This window comes from Poecilia latipinna, unplaced genomic scaffold (assembly GCF_001443285.1).
Source record: "Poecilia latipinna isolate Pla-1442-1.1 unplaced genomic scaffold, P_latipinna-1.0 Scaffold1417, whole genome shotgun sequence".
NCBI lineage: Eukaryota > Metazoa > Chordata > Actinopteri > Cyprinodontiformes > Poeciliidae > Poecilia > Poecilia latipinna.
Window position 1 is genome coordinate 82,444 of NW_015114033.1, and position 12,377 is coordinate 94,820.

The 12,377-nt window shown below is 40.7% G+C and overlaps 1 protein-coding gene across 2 annotated transcripts; it reads left to right on the forward strand.

Annotated features, from left to right (window-relative positions):
• Positions 1 to 391: 391 nt before the first annotated feature.
• LOC106962478 (myosin heavy chain, fast skeletal muscle-like) lies at positions 392 to 11,082 on the forward strand. Of its 2 annotated transcripts, none has more exons than XM_015056916.1 (41): positions 392 to 416; positions 590 to 638; positions 1,311 to 1,526; positions 1,705 to 1,848; positions 1,932 to 2,088; positions 2,180 to 2,207; positions 2,289 to 2,400; positions 2,477 to 2,569; positions 2,660 to 2,723; positions 2,811 to 2,909; positions 3,019 to 3,122; positions 3,238 to 3,376; positions 3,455 to 3,573; positions 3,665 to 3,814; positions 3,891 to 4,061; positions 4,160 to 4,466; positions 4,564 to 4,634; positions 4,709 to 4,796; positions 4,879 to 4,996; positions 5,208 to 5,331; positions 5,404 to 5,540; positions 5,629 to 5,884; positions 5,976 to 6,218; positions 6,307 to 6,483; positions 6,567 to 6,712; positions 6,792 to 6,882; positions 6,957 to 7,346; positions 7,426 to 7,552; positions 7,853 to 7,971; positions 8,067 to 8,263; positions 8,347 to 8,530; positions 8,608 to 8,773; positions 8,854 to 8,978; positions 9,141 to 9,449; positions 9,535 to 9,738; positions 9,820 to 9,945; positions 10,039 to 10,209; positions 10,304 to 10,408; positions 10,491 to 10,586; positions 10,689 to 10,820; positions 10,960 to 11,082. In XM_015056916.1, exons 3-41 carry the CDS (start codon positions 1,323 to 1,325, stop codon positions 10,978 to 10,980), a joined length of 5,814 nt encoding a protein of 1,937 aa, XP_014912402.1. In that variant the 5' UTR covers positions 392 to 416; positions 590 to 638; positions 1,311 to 1,322; the 3' UTR covers positions 10,981 to 11,082. The 2 variants fall into 2 exon arrangements, with proteins under 2 accessions (XP_014912402.1, XP_014912403.1); XM_015056917.1 differs by having other exon boundaries at positions 5,404 to 5,537; positions 5,626 to 5,884.
• The last annotated feature ends 1,295 nt before the right edge of the window (positions 11,083 to 12,377 follow it).

The window sequence follows — 12,377 nt, forward strand, 5'->3', positions numbered from 1 at the left end:
TGATGTAAAAACATAAATTACATTTGATAGTATGTTAGAAGTTGATAACAGAAAACAAATAACCGACTTAATTTATCTGGTACAAACACATCAAATATCATTTATAAAAAAAATAAATAATAAACCACATTCTTTTGTTTAATGTCAGTCTTAGTTGCACTTTAAAATGTTGCCATTGGTGTCAGATGTTTTTTGATGTTAAAGCACCAGGAGTCCAAGCTGTGGTCAACTGCTGTGTTGGTCTGTGAAGAGAAAAAAACAACAGACAAAGCCAAGTTGGAGACATAAAAATACTCAATCAGAGGACAAATCAACATGACCAAATAGAGAAGGTGATTTTGCTGAGTGAACACTGATCTGCCTATATAAGAAGGAAGGCAGGAACGCCTCCAAGGACTGTCAGGCAACCAGACAAGGTGAGTGAGTTACAGGCTTTTATTAGCAGGAGGAGAGCCAACAGCTTAAAAAAAACAATGCAGAGAATGGGCATTTACTGCCAGGGTGTTTGCCAGCAATTTACTCTAGATTAGGGTCTTTGCAACAGGAAGGTTTGTAAACGGTCTGCTGAGTGAAATATTTCTTTCTTCAGAACCCCTTAAAGACCATCTACAGCTGTTCTTCTGGGCTGAGAGGAGAAGGTAAACTATTTCTAGTATCACGGCTCTATATTGTCAGAGGATTGTTTTTAGACATTACTCCTGTTGCGATTCTTTGGTCACTGACTCACCCCGCATCTTTGTGGTGTGGCAAGTATTTAACTTGTACAACATTCATTTCATTCAGTAGATGTGTGGCATGACTTTGGATAACTTGGTATTTGACTTTTTAATGGCAAACTCAAACTCTATATTGTATGGTTAATGCATTAAACATCTGTGGTTTGCTTTTTGAACACCTGAAACTTTAAATATATTAATTTAATTTAGTGAATTAGGTTTTTACTGCTAATTTATGTCAATCCCTTTAGTCTCTAGTTCACAATGGATATGCACAGGGAATTAAATTTAGAGTTCATTTAAGTGGTGCAATGAGTCTGACCAACAGTAACTCCTAACAGAAATCCTACATCTAAGCATCATTTCACTAGTGTGGGTAATGAAATCACTTGCAATTATGTATGCTATTAAACACTGGCATATTTAATCTTGTTTTTATTAGCAAAATGTGTCTACTTTGCTTGAAAAAGCTTAGAATTACTTATTTGTTCATGTAATGGTGTCTTGTGTGGTACTGATCAAGCTCCAGTTGTTTTCTTCTTGAATTTTTGCCACATATTAATCAAAGTACTTGACTGTATCTCGATCTCCCAGTAAACCGCCATCATGAGTGGGGACGCAGAAATGGAGTGTTTTGGCCCTGCGGCCGTATTCCTCCGCAAGCCAGAAAAAGAGCGAATTGAAGCCCAGAATGCTCCTTTTGATGCTAAAACAGCTTACTATGTGTCTGAGCCCAAAGAGATGTACCTAAAGGGGAAACTTGTCAAGAAGGAGGGTGGCAAAGCCACCGTGGAGACTTTCTGTGGGAAGGTGGGTATCACGCTTTCCATTTCTAAATACTAACAGTTGCAGATATATCTTAAGCATCTGCTCTGTTTCTCTTGATAAAACCCTCTATTGAACAACTGACATTTTAGTTGCATTCTCCAGAATAAGTTGTGAGAACCCCATTCATCCTCTGCTTCTAACACTTTTCTGTCTGCACCAGACTATCACCGTGAAGGAAGATGAAATCTTCCCCATGAACCCTCCAAAGTTCGACAAGATTGAGGACATGGCCATGATGACCCACCTCAACGAGCCCACTGTGCTGTATAACCTCAAAGAGCGATATGCGGCATGGATGATCTACGTAAGTTTTCCTAAGTATATAAAGAAGAAAGACAGTGATTTTAAGAAAACATGCATCATGAATGATCCTCTGTGACCCCGCAGACCTACTCTGGGTTGTTCTGCGTCACTGTGAACCCCTACAAGTGGCTGCCAGTGTACGATGCAGTTGTTGTTGCAGCATACAGGGGGAAGAAGAGAATTGAGGCTCCTCCCCACATCTTCTCCATCTCTGATAATGCCTATCAGTTCATGCTCCAAGGTACCACACTTTCTATAATCAATACATAAATACAACAGTCTCACCTCAAACATCCACATCTGACATTTGTGCATCATTTTCCATCTTACAGACAGAGAAAACCAGTCTATCCTGATCACGTAAGTGCCAAGTATTTTGAGGTATTTTCATTATTAACTGCAACACTATTTTTCTAATTAAAATGTGCATATTCAAACCAGTGGAGAATCTGGTGCAGGAAAGACTGTGAACACCAAACGTGTCATCCAGTACTTTGCGACAATCGCAGTAGCTGGTGGAAAGAAATCTGATCCAGTTCCTGGAAAAATGCAGGTCAGTGACATTGCAAAACAAAATGATACAAACACACAAAGAACTGTTCAGCTAATGAGATGAATGTCGCCTCCAGGGATCACTGGAAGATCAGATCATTGCAGCCAACCCACTGTTGGAGGCTTATGGAAATGCCAAGACTGTGAGGAATGACAACTCTTCCCGTTTTGTGAGTTCAACTTGAAACTCCGTCTTATTACTTTGGTGACAGCAATCGGTGTCAGCGTTTTAAATAAAACACTTTCCTGTTTCCACACAGGGAAAATTCATCAGAATCCACTTTGGCTCAACTGGAAAGCTGGCTTCAGCTGATATTGAAACATGTAAAACTTTCTATTTAAGTTTTTTTACACTTTTAATTTATAGTTAAAAATATTTATTTTTTAAATTGATAATGTGAATCCACACAGATCTGCTGGAGAAATCTCGAGTGACATTCCAGCTGTCTGCTGAGAGGAGCTACCACATCTTCTATCAGCTCACAACGGGCCACAAANCCGAGCTAATAGGTTAGAAACAAATGAATACTGCACAAGTTAACAATATCTTACCACAAGCTATTTGAATAAGTTTCATAATTAGTTTAGATATTTGCGGCGATTTACTTTGTTTTTTTAGAGGCTCTCCTGATTACTACTAATCCCTACGACTATCCCATGATCAGTCAGGGTGAAATCAGTGTGAAGAGTATCGATGACATTGAAGAATTCATTGCTACTGATGTAAGAAATATCGAATTTAAAATCATCCTTAAATACATATATTTTTAAAAAGTCTCTTAGAACATTTTGAAATACTTTATAAACTGATAAATGAATTTTTGTGAATTAAACACAGACTGCCATCGACATCCTGGGTTTCACTGCAGAAGAGAAAGCTAGCATTTACAAGCTAACGGGAGCTGTGATGCATCATGGAAACATGAAGTTCAAGCAGAAGCAGCGGGAAGAGCAGGCTGAACCTGATGGCACTGAGGGTATAATACAAACAATGAAGTTTCAATGTCTTCCAGATTTTGTTTCGAAGAAGGGCTGAGATTTTTTTTTTCTTTTAGTGGCCGATAAAATCGCCTACCTCATGGGTCTGAACTCTGCTGATTTGCTGAAAGCTTTGTGTTACCCCCGAGTGAAGGTCGGGAATGAGTTTGTGACCAAAGGTCAAACTGTTCCCCAGGTGATCAATTCAGACCATCTACAAATTAATGATTGCCAAAGTTTGATAAGTTGATCTAAGTTAATGTGATGCATATTATGCCTAAATTCAGGTCAACAATGCAGTGAGTGCTCTCTGCAAGTCTGTCTATGAGAAGATGTTCTTGTGGATGGTCGTCAGAATCAACGAGATGTTGGACACCAAGCAGCCAAGGAGCTTCTTCATCGGTGTCTTGGACATCGCTGGTTTTGAAATCTTTGATGTCAGTAATATTGGGATTAACCTTTAAATCAGTGAACCAGCACGGTAAACATCTAACAGAGTCTGTCTTCCAACAGTTTAACAGCTTGGAACAGCTGTGCATCAACTTCACCAATGAAAAACTGCAACAGTTCTTCAACCATCACATGTTCGTCCTGGAGCAAGAAGAGTACAAGAAGGAGGGAATTGAATGGGAGTTCATTGACTTTGGCATGGACTTGGCTGCGTGCATTGAGCTCATTGAGAAGGTCAGCAACAAGCTCAGACACATACTGACCAACACAGGGAATCATTTTGATGCCTTGACATTGCTTGACTGTGGTTATTTTATTTGCTATCTTGACAGCCAATGGGCATCTTCTCCATCCTTGAAGAGGAGTGTATTGTTCCCAAGGCAACAGACATGACCTTCAAGAGCAAACTGTATGATCAACATGTGGGGAAAAGTGCTCCTTTCCAGAAACCAAAACCTGCCAAAGGGAAAGCTGAGGCTCATTTCTCTTTGGTGCACTATGCTGGCACTGTGGACTACAATGTTCTTGGCTGGCTGGAAAAGAACAAGGATCCTCTGAATGACACTGTAGTCCAGCTTTACCAGAAGTCCTCTTCCAAGCTTCTGGCTTACCTATATGCATCCCATGCCTCAGTAGAAGGTATACATTCTTTGTTTTTATATGCATAACAGTCACATTTCTCAAGATGTGGTGAAATACAAAATTTTTTGCTGCTATTGTATTTTTTTATTGACAGGAGAGGGTGGTGGCAAGAAAGGTGGTAAGAAGAAGGGAGGTTCCTTCCAGACAGTGTCAGCATTGTTCAGGGTGAGCTTTAGGATTGTCTGTTTGCATTTTTGTTTATTGCCTTTAATTAACTGAAGCCTGTTATTTCTCTTTAGGAAAATCTGGGCAAGCTGATGACCAATCTGAGGAGCACACATCCACATTTTGTGCGCTGCTTGATTCCCAATGAGTCTAAGACTCCAGGTATGTCAGTGTTTAACATATTCTGTGAGCTATACTTGTATTGTTTTCAGAAAAGTGATTTTATTCAATCTTTGTGACACAGGTCTGATGGAGAATTTCTTGGTCATCCACCAGCTGAGGTGTAACGGCGTGCTGGAGGGCATCAGGATCTGCAGGAAAGGTTTCCCCAGCAGGATCCTCTATGGTGACTTCAAGCAGAGGTGCATGAATTGTTACTTTTACAGATTCTGAAAGTGTCTAACTTAAAAGGAATTTCTCATTATTTTAACATGTTTTCCTTTTCAGATTTGTTCAGGTCCTGGATGCTTTGTCATTTCCAGAGTAATGAAGCGATATGATGATAGGTGGCTTGGTGGATGATGGGTTTTGAAGTTGGTTTACTGACTGGATGCGTGTAATTTTTGCTTTTAGATACAAAGTGTTGAATGCCAGTGTCATCCCTGAAGGACAGTTCATTGACAACAAGAAGGCCTCTGAGAAACTTTTGGGCTCTATTGATGTTGATCACACTCAGTACAAGTTTGGCCACACCAAGGTAAAGTTATCCACGCTTTTAAAGACACTACGTTATAACTCTGAAATTCCTAAAAATACTTTTGGTGTTCAGGTGTTCTTCAAGGCTGGACTGCTGGGAGTTCTGGAGGAGATGCGAGATGAAAAGCTGGCAGAGCTGGTCACAATGACTCAGGCTGTCTGCAGAGGCTTCCTTATGAGGCGCGAATTTGTCAAGATGATGGAGAGGCGGTAATTATCTATTTCTTTGCAGAGAATTTCAAGATTTTTAAAAGCCCTAATTCAAGACTTGAGGTAAATTTCTGTTTTAATTCTTCAGAGACGCCATTTTCACCATCCAGTACAACATCCGTGCATTCATGAACGTCAAAACTTGGCCATGGATGAAGCTGTACTTCAAGATCAAACCTCTGCTGAAGAGTGCAGAGACAGAGAAGGAGATGGCCCAAATGAAAGAAGACTTTGCCAAGACCAAAGATGACCTGACAAAGGCTTTGGCTAAGAAGAAAGAACTGGAGGAGAAGATGGTTTCTCTCCTTCAGGAGAAGAATGATTTATTATTACAAGTACAGTCTGTAAGTGTCATTATTTCCCTAGGTTTGCCTAATAATGATCACATATTCATCCACTAATTTGATTAACTAAAGGACTCTTGTTGGCTTTTAGGAAGGTGAAAACCTGGCTGACGCAGAGGAAAGGTGTGAGGGGCTCATCAAAGCGAAAATCCAGCTTGAGGCCAAACTCAAAGAGACCAACGAGAGACTGGAGGATGAGGAAGAGATCAATGCTGAGCTGACAGCAAAGAAGAGAAAACTCGAGGACGAATGCTCTGAGTTGAAGAAGGACATCGATGACTTGGAGCTGACTCTGGCCAAAGTGGAAAAGGAGAAACATGCCACGGAAAACAAGGTGAGACTGTGGTCTTTTTTAAGGTGTTAATCTTTCCTATGTACATTTAAACAGTCGATGTCATTAAGGTTTATGGAACACTTTACAGGTCAAAAACCTCACAGAGGAAATGGCTTCTCAAGATGAGACCATTGCCAAGCTGACAAAGGAGAAAAAAGCCCTCCAGGAGGCCCATCAGCAGACCCTGGATGATCTGCAGGCAGAGGAAGACAAAGTCAACACTCTGACCAAAGCCAAAACAAAACTGGAGCAGCAAGTGGATGATGTAAGTGATAAAGATGTCTTTGACAACCAACCTAGTACTATAAAAAATATGTCATGTAAAAAATAAAACTATTCAATCACCAGCTTGAAGGTTCTCTAGAGCAAGAAAAGAAACTCCGCATGGATCTTGAGCGAGCTAAAAGAAAGCTGGAAGGAGATCTGAAATTGGCTCAGGAGTCCATAATGGATCTGGAGAATGACAAGCAGCAGTCTGAAGAGAAGATAAAGAAGTAAGAATTTACAGGGGAAAAAAAAACATTCATAAACATTCTGCTGAGATAATTTCTAAAATGTCTTCCCCACCTGCAGGAAGGACTTTGAGATAAGCCAACTCCTGAACAAGATTGAGGACGAGCAATCACTTGGAGTCCAGTTACAGAAAAAGATAAAGGAGCTGCAGGTGTGACTTGATACTTGAGAGATCATTTGAATAGCCTTCAAATTTGTTTTTCCTCATAACCTTGCTTGTTACAGGCTCGTATTGAAGAGCTGGAAGAGGAGATTGAGGCTGAGCGAGCTGCTCGGGCCAAAGTGGAGAAGCAGAGGGCCGATCTCTCCAGGGAACTTGAGGAGATCAGCGAGAGGCTTGAGGAAGCTGGTGGAGCGACTGCAGCTCAGATCGAGATGAACAAGAAGCGTGAGGCTGAGTTTCAGAAGCTGCGCCGTGACCTTGAAGAGGCCACCCTGCAGCATGAGGCCACGGCCGCAGCTCTCCGTAAGAAGCAGGCCGACAGCGTGGCGGAGCTGGGAGAGCAGATCGATAACCTCCAGAGAGTCAAACAGAAGCTGGAGAAAGAGAAAAGTGAATACAAGATGGAGATCGACGACCTCTCAAGCAACATGGAGTCCATTGCGAAAGCAAAGGTGAGGATTCTGGACATTTCCATGGAAACAATCACATCATAACCAATTTGGTTTGACCAAAGCAGCTTCCTTTCATTAGGGAAACCTGGAGAAGATGTGCAGAACCTTGGAGGATCAGCTGAGTGAACTCAAAGCCAAAAATGATGAGAATATTCGTCAACTGAATGATATTGGTGCACAAAGAGCTCGACTCCAAACTGAAAATGGTATGAACCTTAGTTTTGTTTATGTCCAGTCTGTAAACCTTCAAATTTATGCCTCTCGGTCGTACAATCTCATTTGTATACTTTTTAAAAAAAATCTTTTTGTAACATGGAAGTTTTGCTCTCCCTCGCCTTCTGGCAACCTGAGTGAACCACAGTCATTTTCAGAGATGTCATACAACATATATTTTACTTTTAAATAGCATCTTACGTCTCTGTGCTTTCTCTGACTTAAATATCTCACTTTTACACAAGTGTGATATGGTAACTGATTTTCTTTCTTGTGCTGATTTTCTTAAACAGGGGAATTTGCTCGTCAGCTGGACGAGAAAGAAGCTCTTGTGTCCCAGCTGACCAGAGGCAAACAAGCGTACACACAGCAGATTGAAGAGCTGAAAAGGCATATAGAGGAGGAAGTCAAGGTAGCAATTACTGAAAAAAAGCTGGACAAAAATATTTTAAATTGACATGAGATGAGTAGTATTATGTATTAATCCTGTTTCTCTTTGGATGACAGGCGAAGAATGCTCTGGCTCATGCGGTCCAGTCATCTCGTCATGACTGTGATCTGCTCAGAGAGCAGTATGAAGAGGAGCAGGAGGCCAAAGCCGAGCTGCAGCGCGCTATGTCCAAGGCTAACAGCGAGGTGGCTCAGTGGAGAACCAAGTATGAGACTGATGCCATTCAGCGCACTGAGGAGCTGGAAGAGGCCAAGTAAGTCTAACTTTTACTCTTACGATGCCGATTTGAAATTACAAAGGATTTCAGGTTTTTTAAATCAAACATACTCTCTGCAGGAAGAAGCTCGCCCAGCGTCTTCAGGATGCAGAGGAGTCCATTGAGGCTGTGAATGCAAAATGTGCCTCTCTGGAAAAGACCAAGCAGAGGCTGCAGGGTGAGGTGGAGGACCTGATGATCGACGTGGAGAGAGCCAATGCTCTGGCTGCAAATCTTGACAAGAAGCAGAGGAACTTTGACAAGGTACAAAATCTTTTGCTTCATCAAGAATAAGTCATCCAAAAAAGAAGGAAGAAAAACATAATTTGTTGTACCGTCAGATCCTTGCAGAGTGGAAGCAGAAGTATGAGGAGAGCCAGGCTGAGCTGGAGGGAGCTCAGAAAGAGGCTCGCTCGATGAGTACTGAGCTGTTCAAAATGAAAAACTCTTATGAAGAAGCTCTGGACCATCTGGAGACTCTGAAGAGGGAGAATAAGAACCTGCAACGTAAGACAAATGACTGACTTTCCACAATACAATATTTCCTTTAGATTGCTAAACACTAAGTTTTGTTTCTGACTTAACAGAGGAGATCTCAGACTTGACTGAACAACTTGGTGAGACAGGGAAGACAATCCATGAGCTGGAAAAAGGAAAGAAGACTGTGGAAAGTGAGAAGTCTGAAATCCAGACAGCTTTAGAGGAGGCAGAGGTAAAATGATTTTCTTCTTTAAATTGTTAGTTATGTTTTGTGTACTTCATTTCTCTTTAAGTAGAGGAAAATCATCAACTCAAGATTATACTTTTTAGTATTAAAACATATGTATCTGAATACTTTTTTGTTGACATTCAAAGCTGTTTCACAAATCTACAGGCCACCCTGGAGCATGAGGAATCTAAGATTCTCCGCATCCAGCTGGAACTTACCCAAGTCAAGAGTGAAATTGACAGAAAACTTGCAGAAAAGGATGAAGAGATCGAGCAGATCAAGAGGAACAGCCAGAGGGTGATGGAGTCCATGCAGAGTACTCTGGATGCTGAGGTCAGGAGCAGGAACGACGCCCTGAGAATCAAGAAGAAGATGGAGGGAGACCTCAATGAGATGGAGATACAGCTGAGCCACGCCAACCGGCAGGCGGCAGAAGCCCAGAAGCAACTGAGAAACGTTCAGGGACAGCTTAAGGTACAGCCAGTCAGAAAGTTATGATACAGGACCCAATATTAAAAGTGTTTAAAACTTTTCTTAATATCTAACGTTTTTAATTCAGGATGCACAGCTTCATCTTGACGAAGCAGTCAGAGGCCAGGAAGACATGAGAGAGCAGGTTGCGATGGTGGAGCGCAGAAACAACCTGATGGTTGCTGAGATTGAGGAGCTCAGAGCTGCTCTGGAGCAAACGGAGAGAAGCCGCAAAGTGGCTGAACAGGAGCTGGTGGATGCCAGTGAGCGTGTTACACTGCTGCACTCTCAGGTATTTGTCTAAAAACTGCAGATACTACGGTACTTCAGTAAATCAGTCCTTGATATTTTTTTGTCATGTGTGTTATTACAGAATACCAGCCTCATTAATACCAAGAAGAAGCTGGAGTCTGACTTTGTACAAATCCAAGGTGAGGTGGAGGATTCTGTTCAGGAGGCAAGAAATGCTGAAGAGAAGGCCAAGAAGGCCATCACTGATGTAAGTGATCTTAATTCTTGTCTGTGCAAGAGCTGCCTGTCTATAAAGAGAAACTCTGGAAGCTGAAAAGAAACAAATTCCTGAAAAATTCAGGCTGCCATGATGGCAGAGGAGCTGAAGAAGGAGCAGGACACCAGTGCTCATTTGGAGAGGATGAAGAAGAACCTGGAGGTCACAGTGAAGGACCTGCAGCACCGTCTGGATGAAGCTGAAAATCTGGCCATGAAGGGAGGAAAGAAGCAGCTCCAGAAACTGGAAGCTAGGGTATTCCTTTGTTTTCTTGTTTTGTATTTAGCATAATTGTATCCCTATTTGTTATGCTCTTTGTTTTTTAACCCAATTCATACTCATATATCAGGTGCGTGAGCTTGAGGGAGAAGTTGAAAGCGAGCAGCGACGGGGAGTCGAGGCCATCAAAGGTGTTCGCAAATATGAAAGAAGAGTGAAGGAGCTCACCTATCAGGTTGGAAGATTTTCACATTTGATCATTTTACAGATTTTCCTTATGCATGCAGCAAAATAAATTTATCATTTACTACCTGCAGACGGAGGAGGACAAGAAGAATATTGTAAGACTACAAGATCTGGTGGACAAACTGCAGCTGAAAGTGAAAGCATATAAGAGACAGGCTGAGGAAGCTGTAAGTCAAAGGCCCAGTTCACATACAGTATGGCATGCACCATTCAAAAATACATTTTTCAGTATTATTTTACGTCACACTGCTCGTTTAATTTGTTCCCAGGAGGAGCAAGCCAACGCTCACCTCACCAGGTACAGGAAGGTGCAGCATGAGATGGAGGAGGCTCAGGAGCGCGCTGACATCGCAGAGTCCCAGGTCAACAAGTTGAGGGCCAAGAGTCGGGAGATTGGAAAAGTAAGTAAAATTTACTATCATTGAGCAAAAATACTTTTGTCAACAGAAGCAATTACTGTTAGTTTCATTTTAAAAGGTTGCTGCAACTTTTCAGTCAGAGTTTAAGTGTTATTCATTGTTTTTTTTATTGTACCTTTAGGCAAAAGAGTCTGAAGAATAAGCTGAAATCCTGATGGGAGAACAAATGAGAATCATAAAATATGATTTTTCATTGATGTGCTCTCATTAACTGTGCAACAATAAATAAATTATTCGACACATTTGTTGCCTCTGAATCTCTGTTTCTTTGAACAAAACATGGTTAATGCCATCAGCTAACACAGACACACACTTCTATACAAATTGAGGACTTTTTATTAACTTCAAATCATTTTGGCAACTGCATTTATGCCTAACGCAGAAATTTTTACCAAAACTTAACCATTACTTGTCTATTCCTAACCCTAACCAACCCAAAACCCAAACTTAATTCATACCTTACCTCTAAAACTAACTAGTAGAGTTCAGGAGAACTGCAAAAAAAAAAAAACAGAGGACAGGGGAAAGGTCTTCACTTTCCACAAATGACCTCATTTGGTTGGTAAATGTTGTGGTGCAGTCCTCTATAAGTATTATAAACAAACAAACGCGCGCGCACACACACACACACACACAATATCCTGTCCTTATTTGACAAAAGGGCCCCCAAAACAAGGACCACCAGGCATTGTCAAGTTTTTGTTCATAGTAAAAGCTTAAATTTAATTCAGATAGGTTTATTTATTTATTTATTGATGTGGCATTTAAACAGTGATCATCTTATACTTAGGGGCTCAACATGTGCCAAGAAAATATTCCCCAAACCATATCACCAGCAGCAGCTGTACCTACTGATACAAGACCCAAACTCTGAATCCCACCAATCTGAATGTCGCAACTGAAATTGAGAATCATCAGACCAGACATTTTTCCTGTCTTTTATTGTCTAAGTTTGGCATACAGATTAGAGCCTGTTTTCCTGACAGCTGCCTCCTCCCAACACGTTACTGACAATAAATCAGCATTTGTGACACTCTGTCTGCTGAGTTATGTGTTCTGATTAAAGTTTCTTTTCACCAAACACACATGAGGAATTCAGAAGTTTGTGAATATTTCTATGGATCTTTTCATTTCTCACTCATAGACACAGTTAAACACGGTGTATTTCTTTTCCGCTTAATATAGCGAGACTCTCAAATAGCAGTTAAAAACTACAGTCACCTGTCTTCTATGTAGAGGACTTGATGAACTCTGTATCAAATTTACATGTGTATAACATTTGCATTAACTAAAAAGTTTCTATTTGTTTATCCAACTATACCCCTTCTTAATTTTAGTCTGAGTTTTTAAAAATTTGTCATAAAGAAACACAATTTATAGGGCTTAATGCACTCTTTCAGTTTCACACACATATACTTTAAAAGGTAATTGATGTTAAAAACACATTTTATGAGTAAATGTAAAACAAATATTTAAAGGTAAATTTAATTTGACATTAGACAGATAAAGTGATAGAGAGATATTCATTTTACCAGAGAA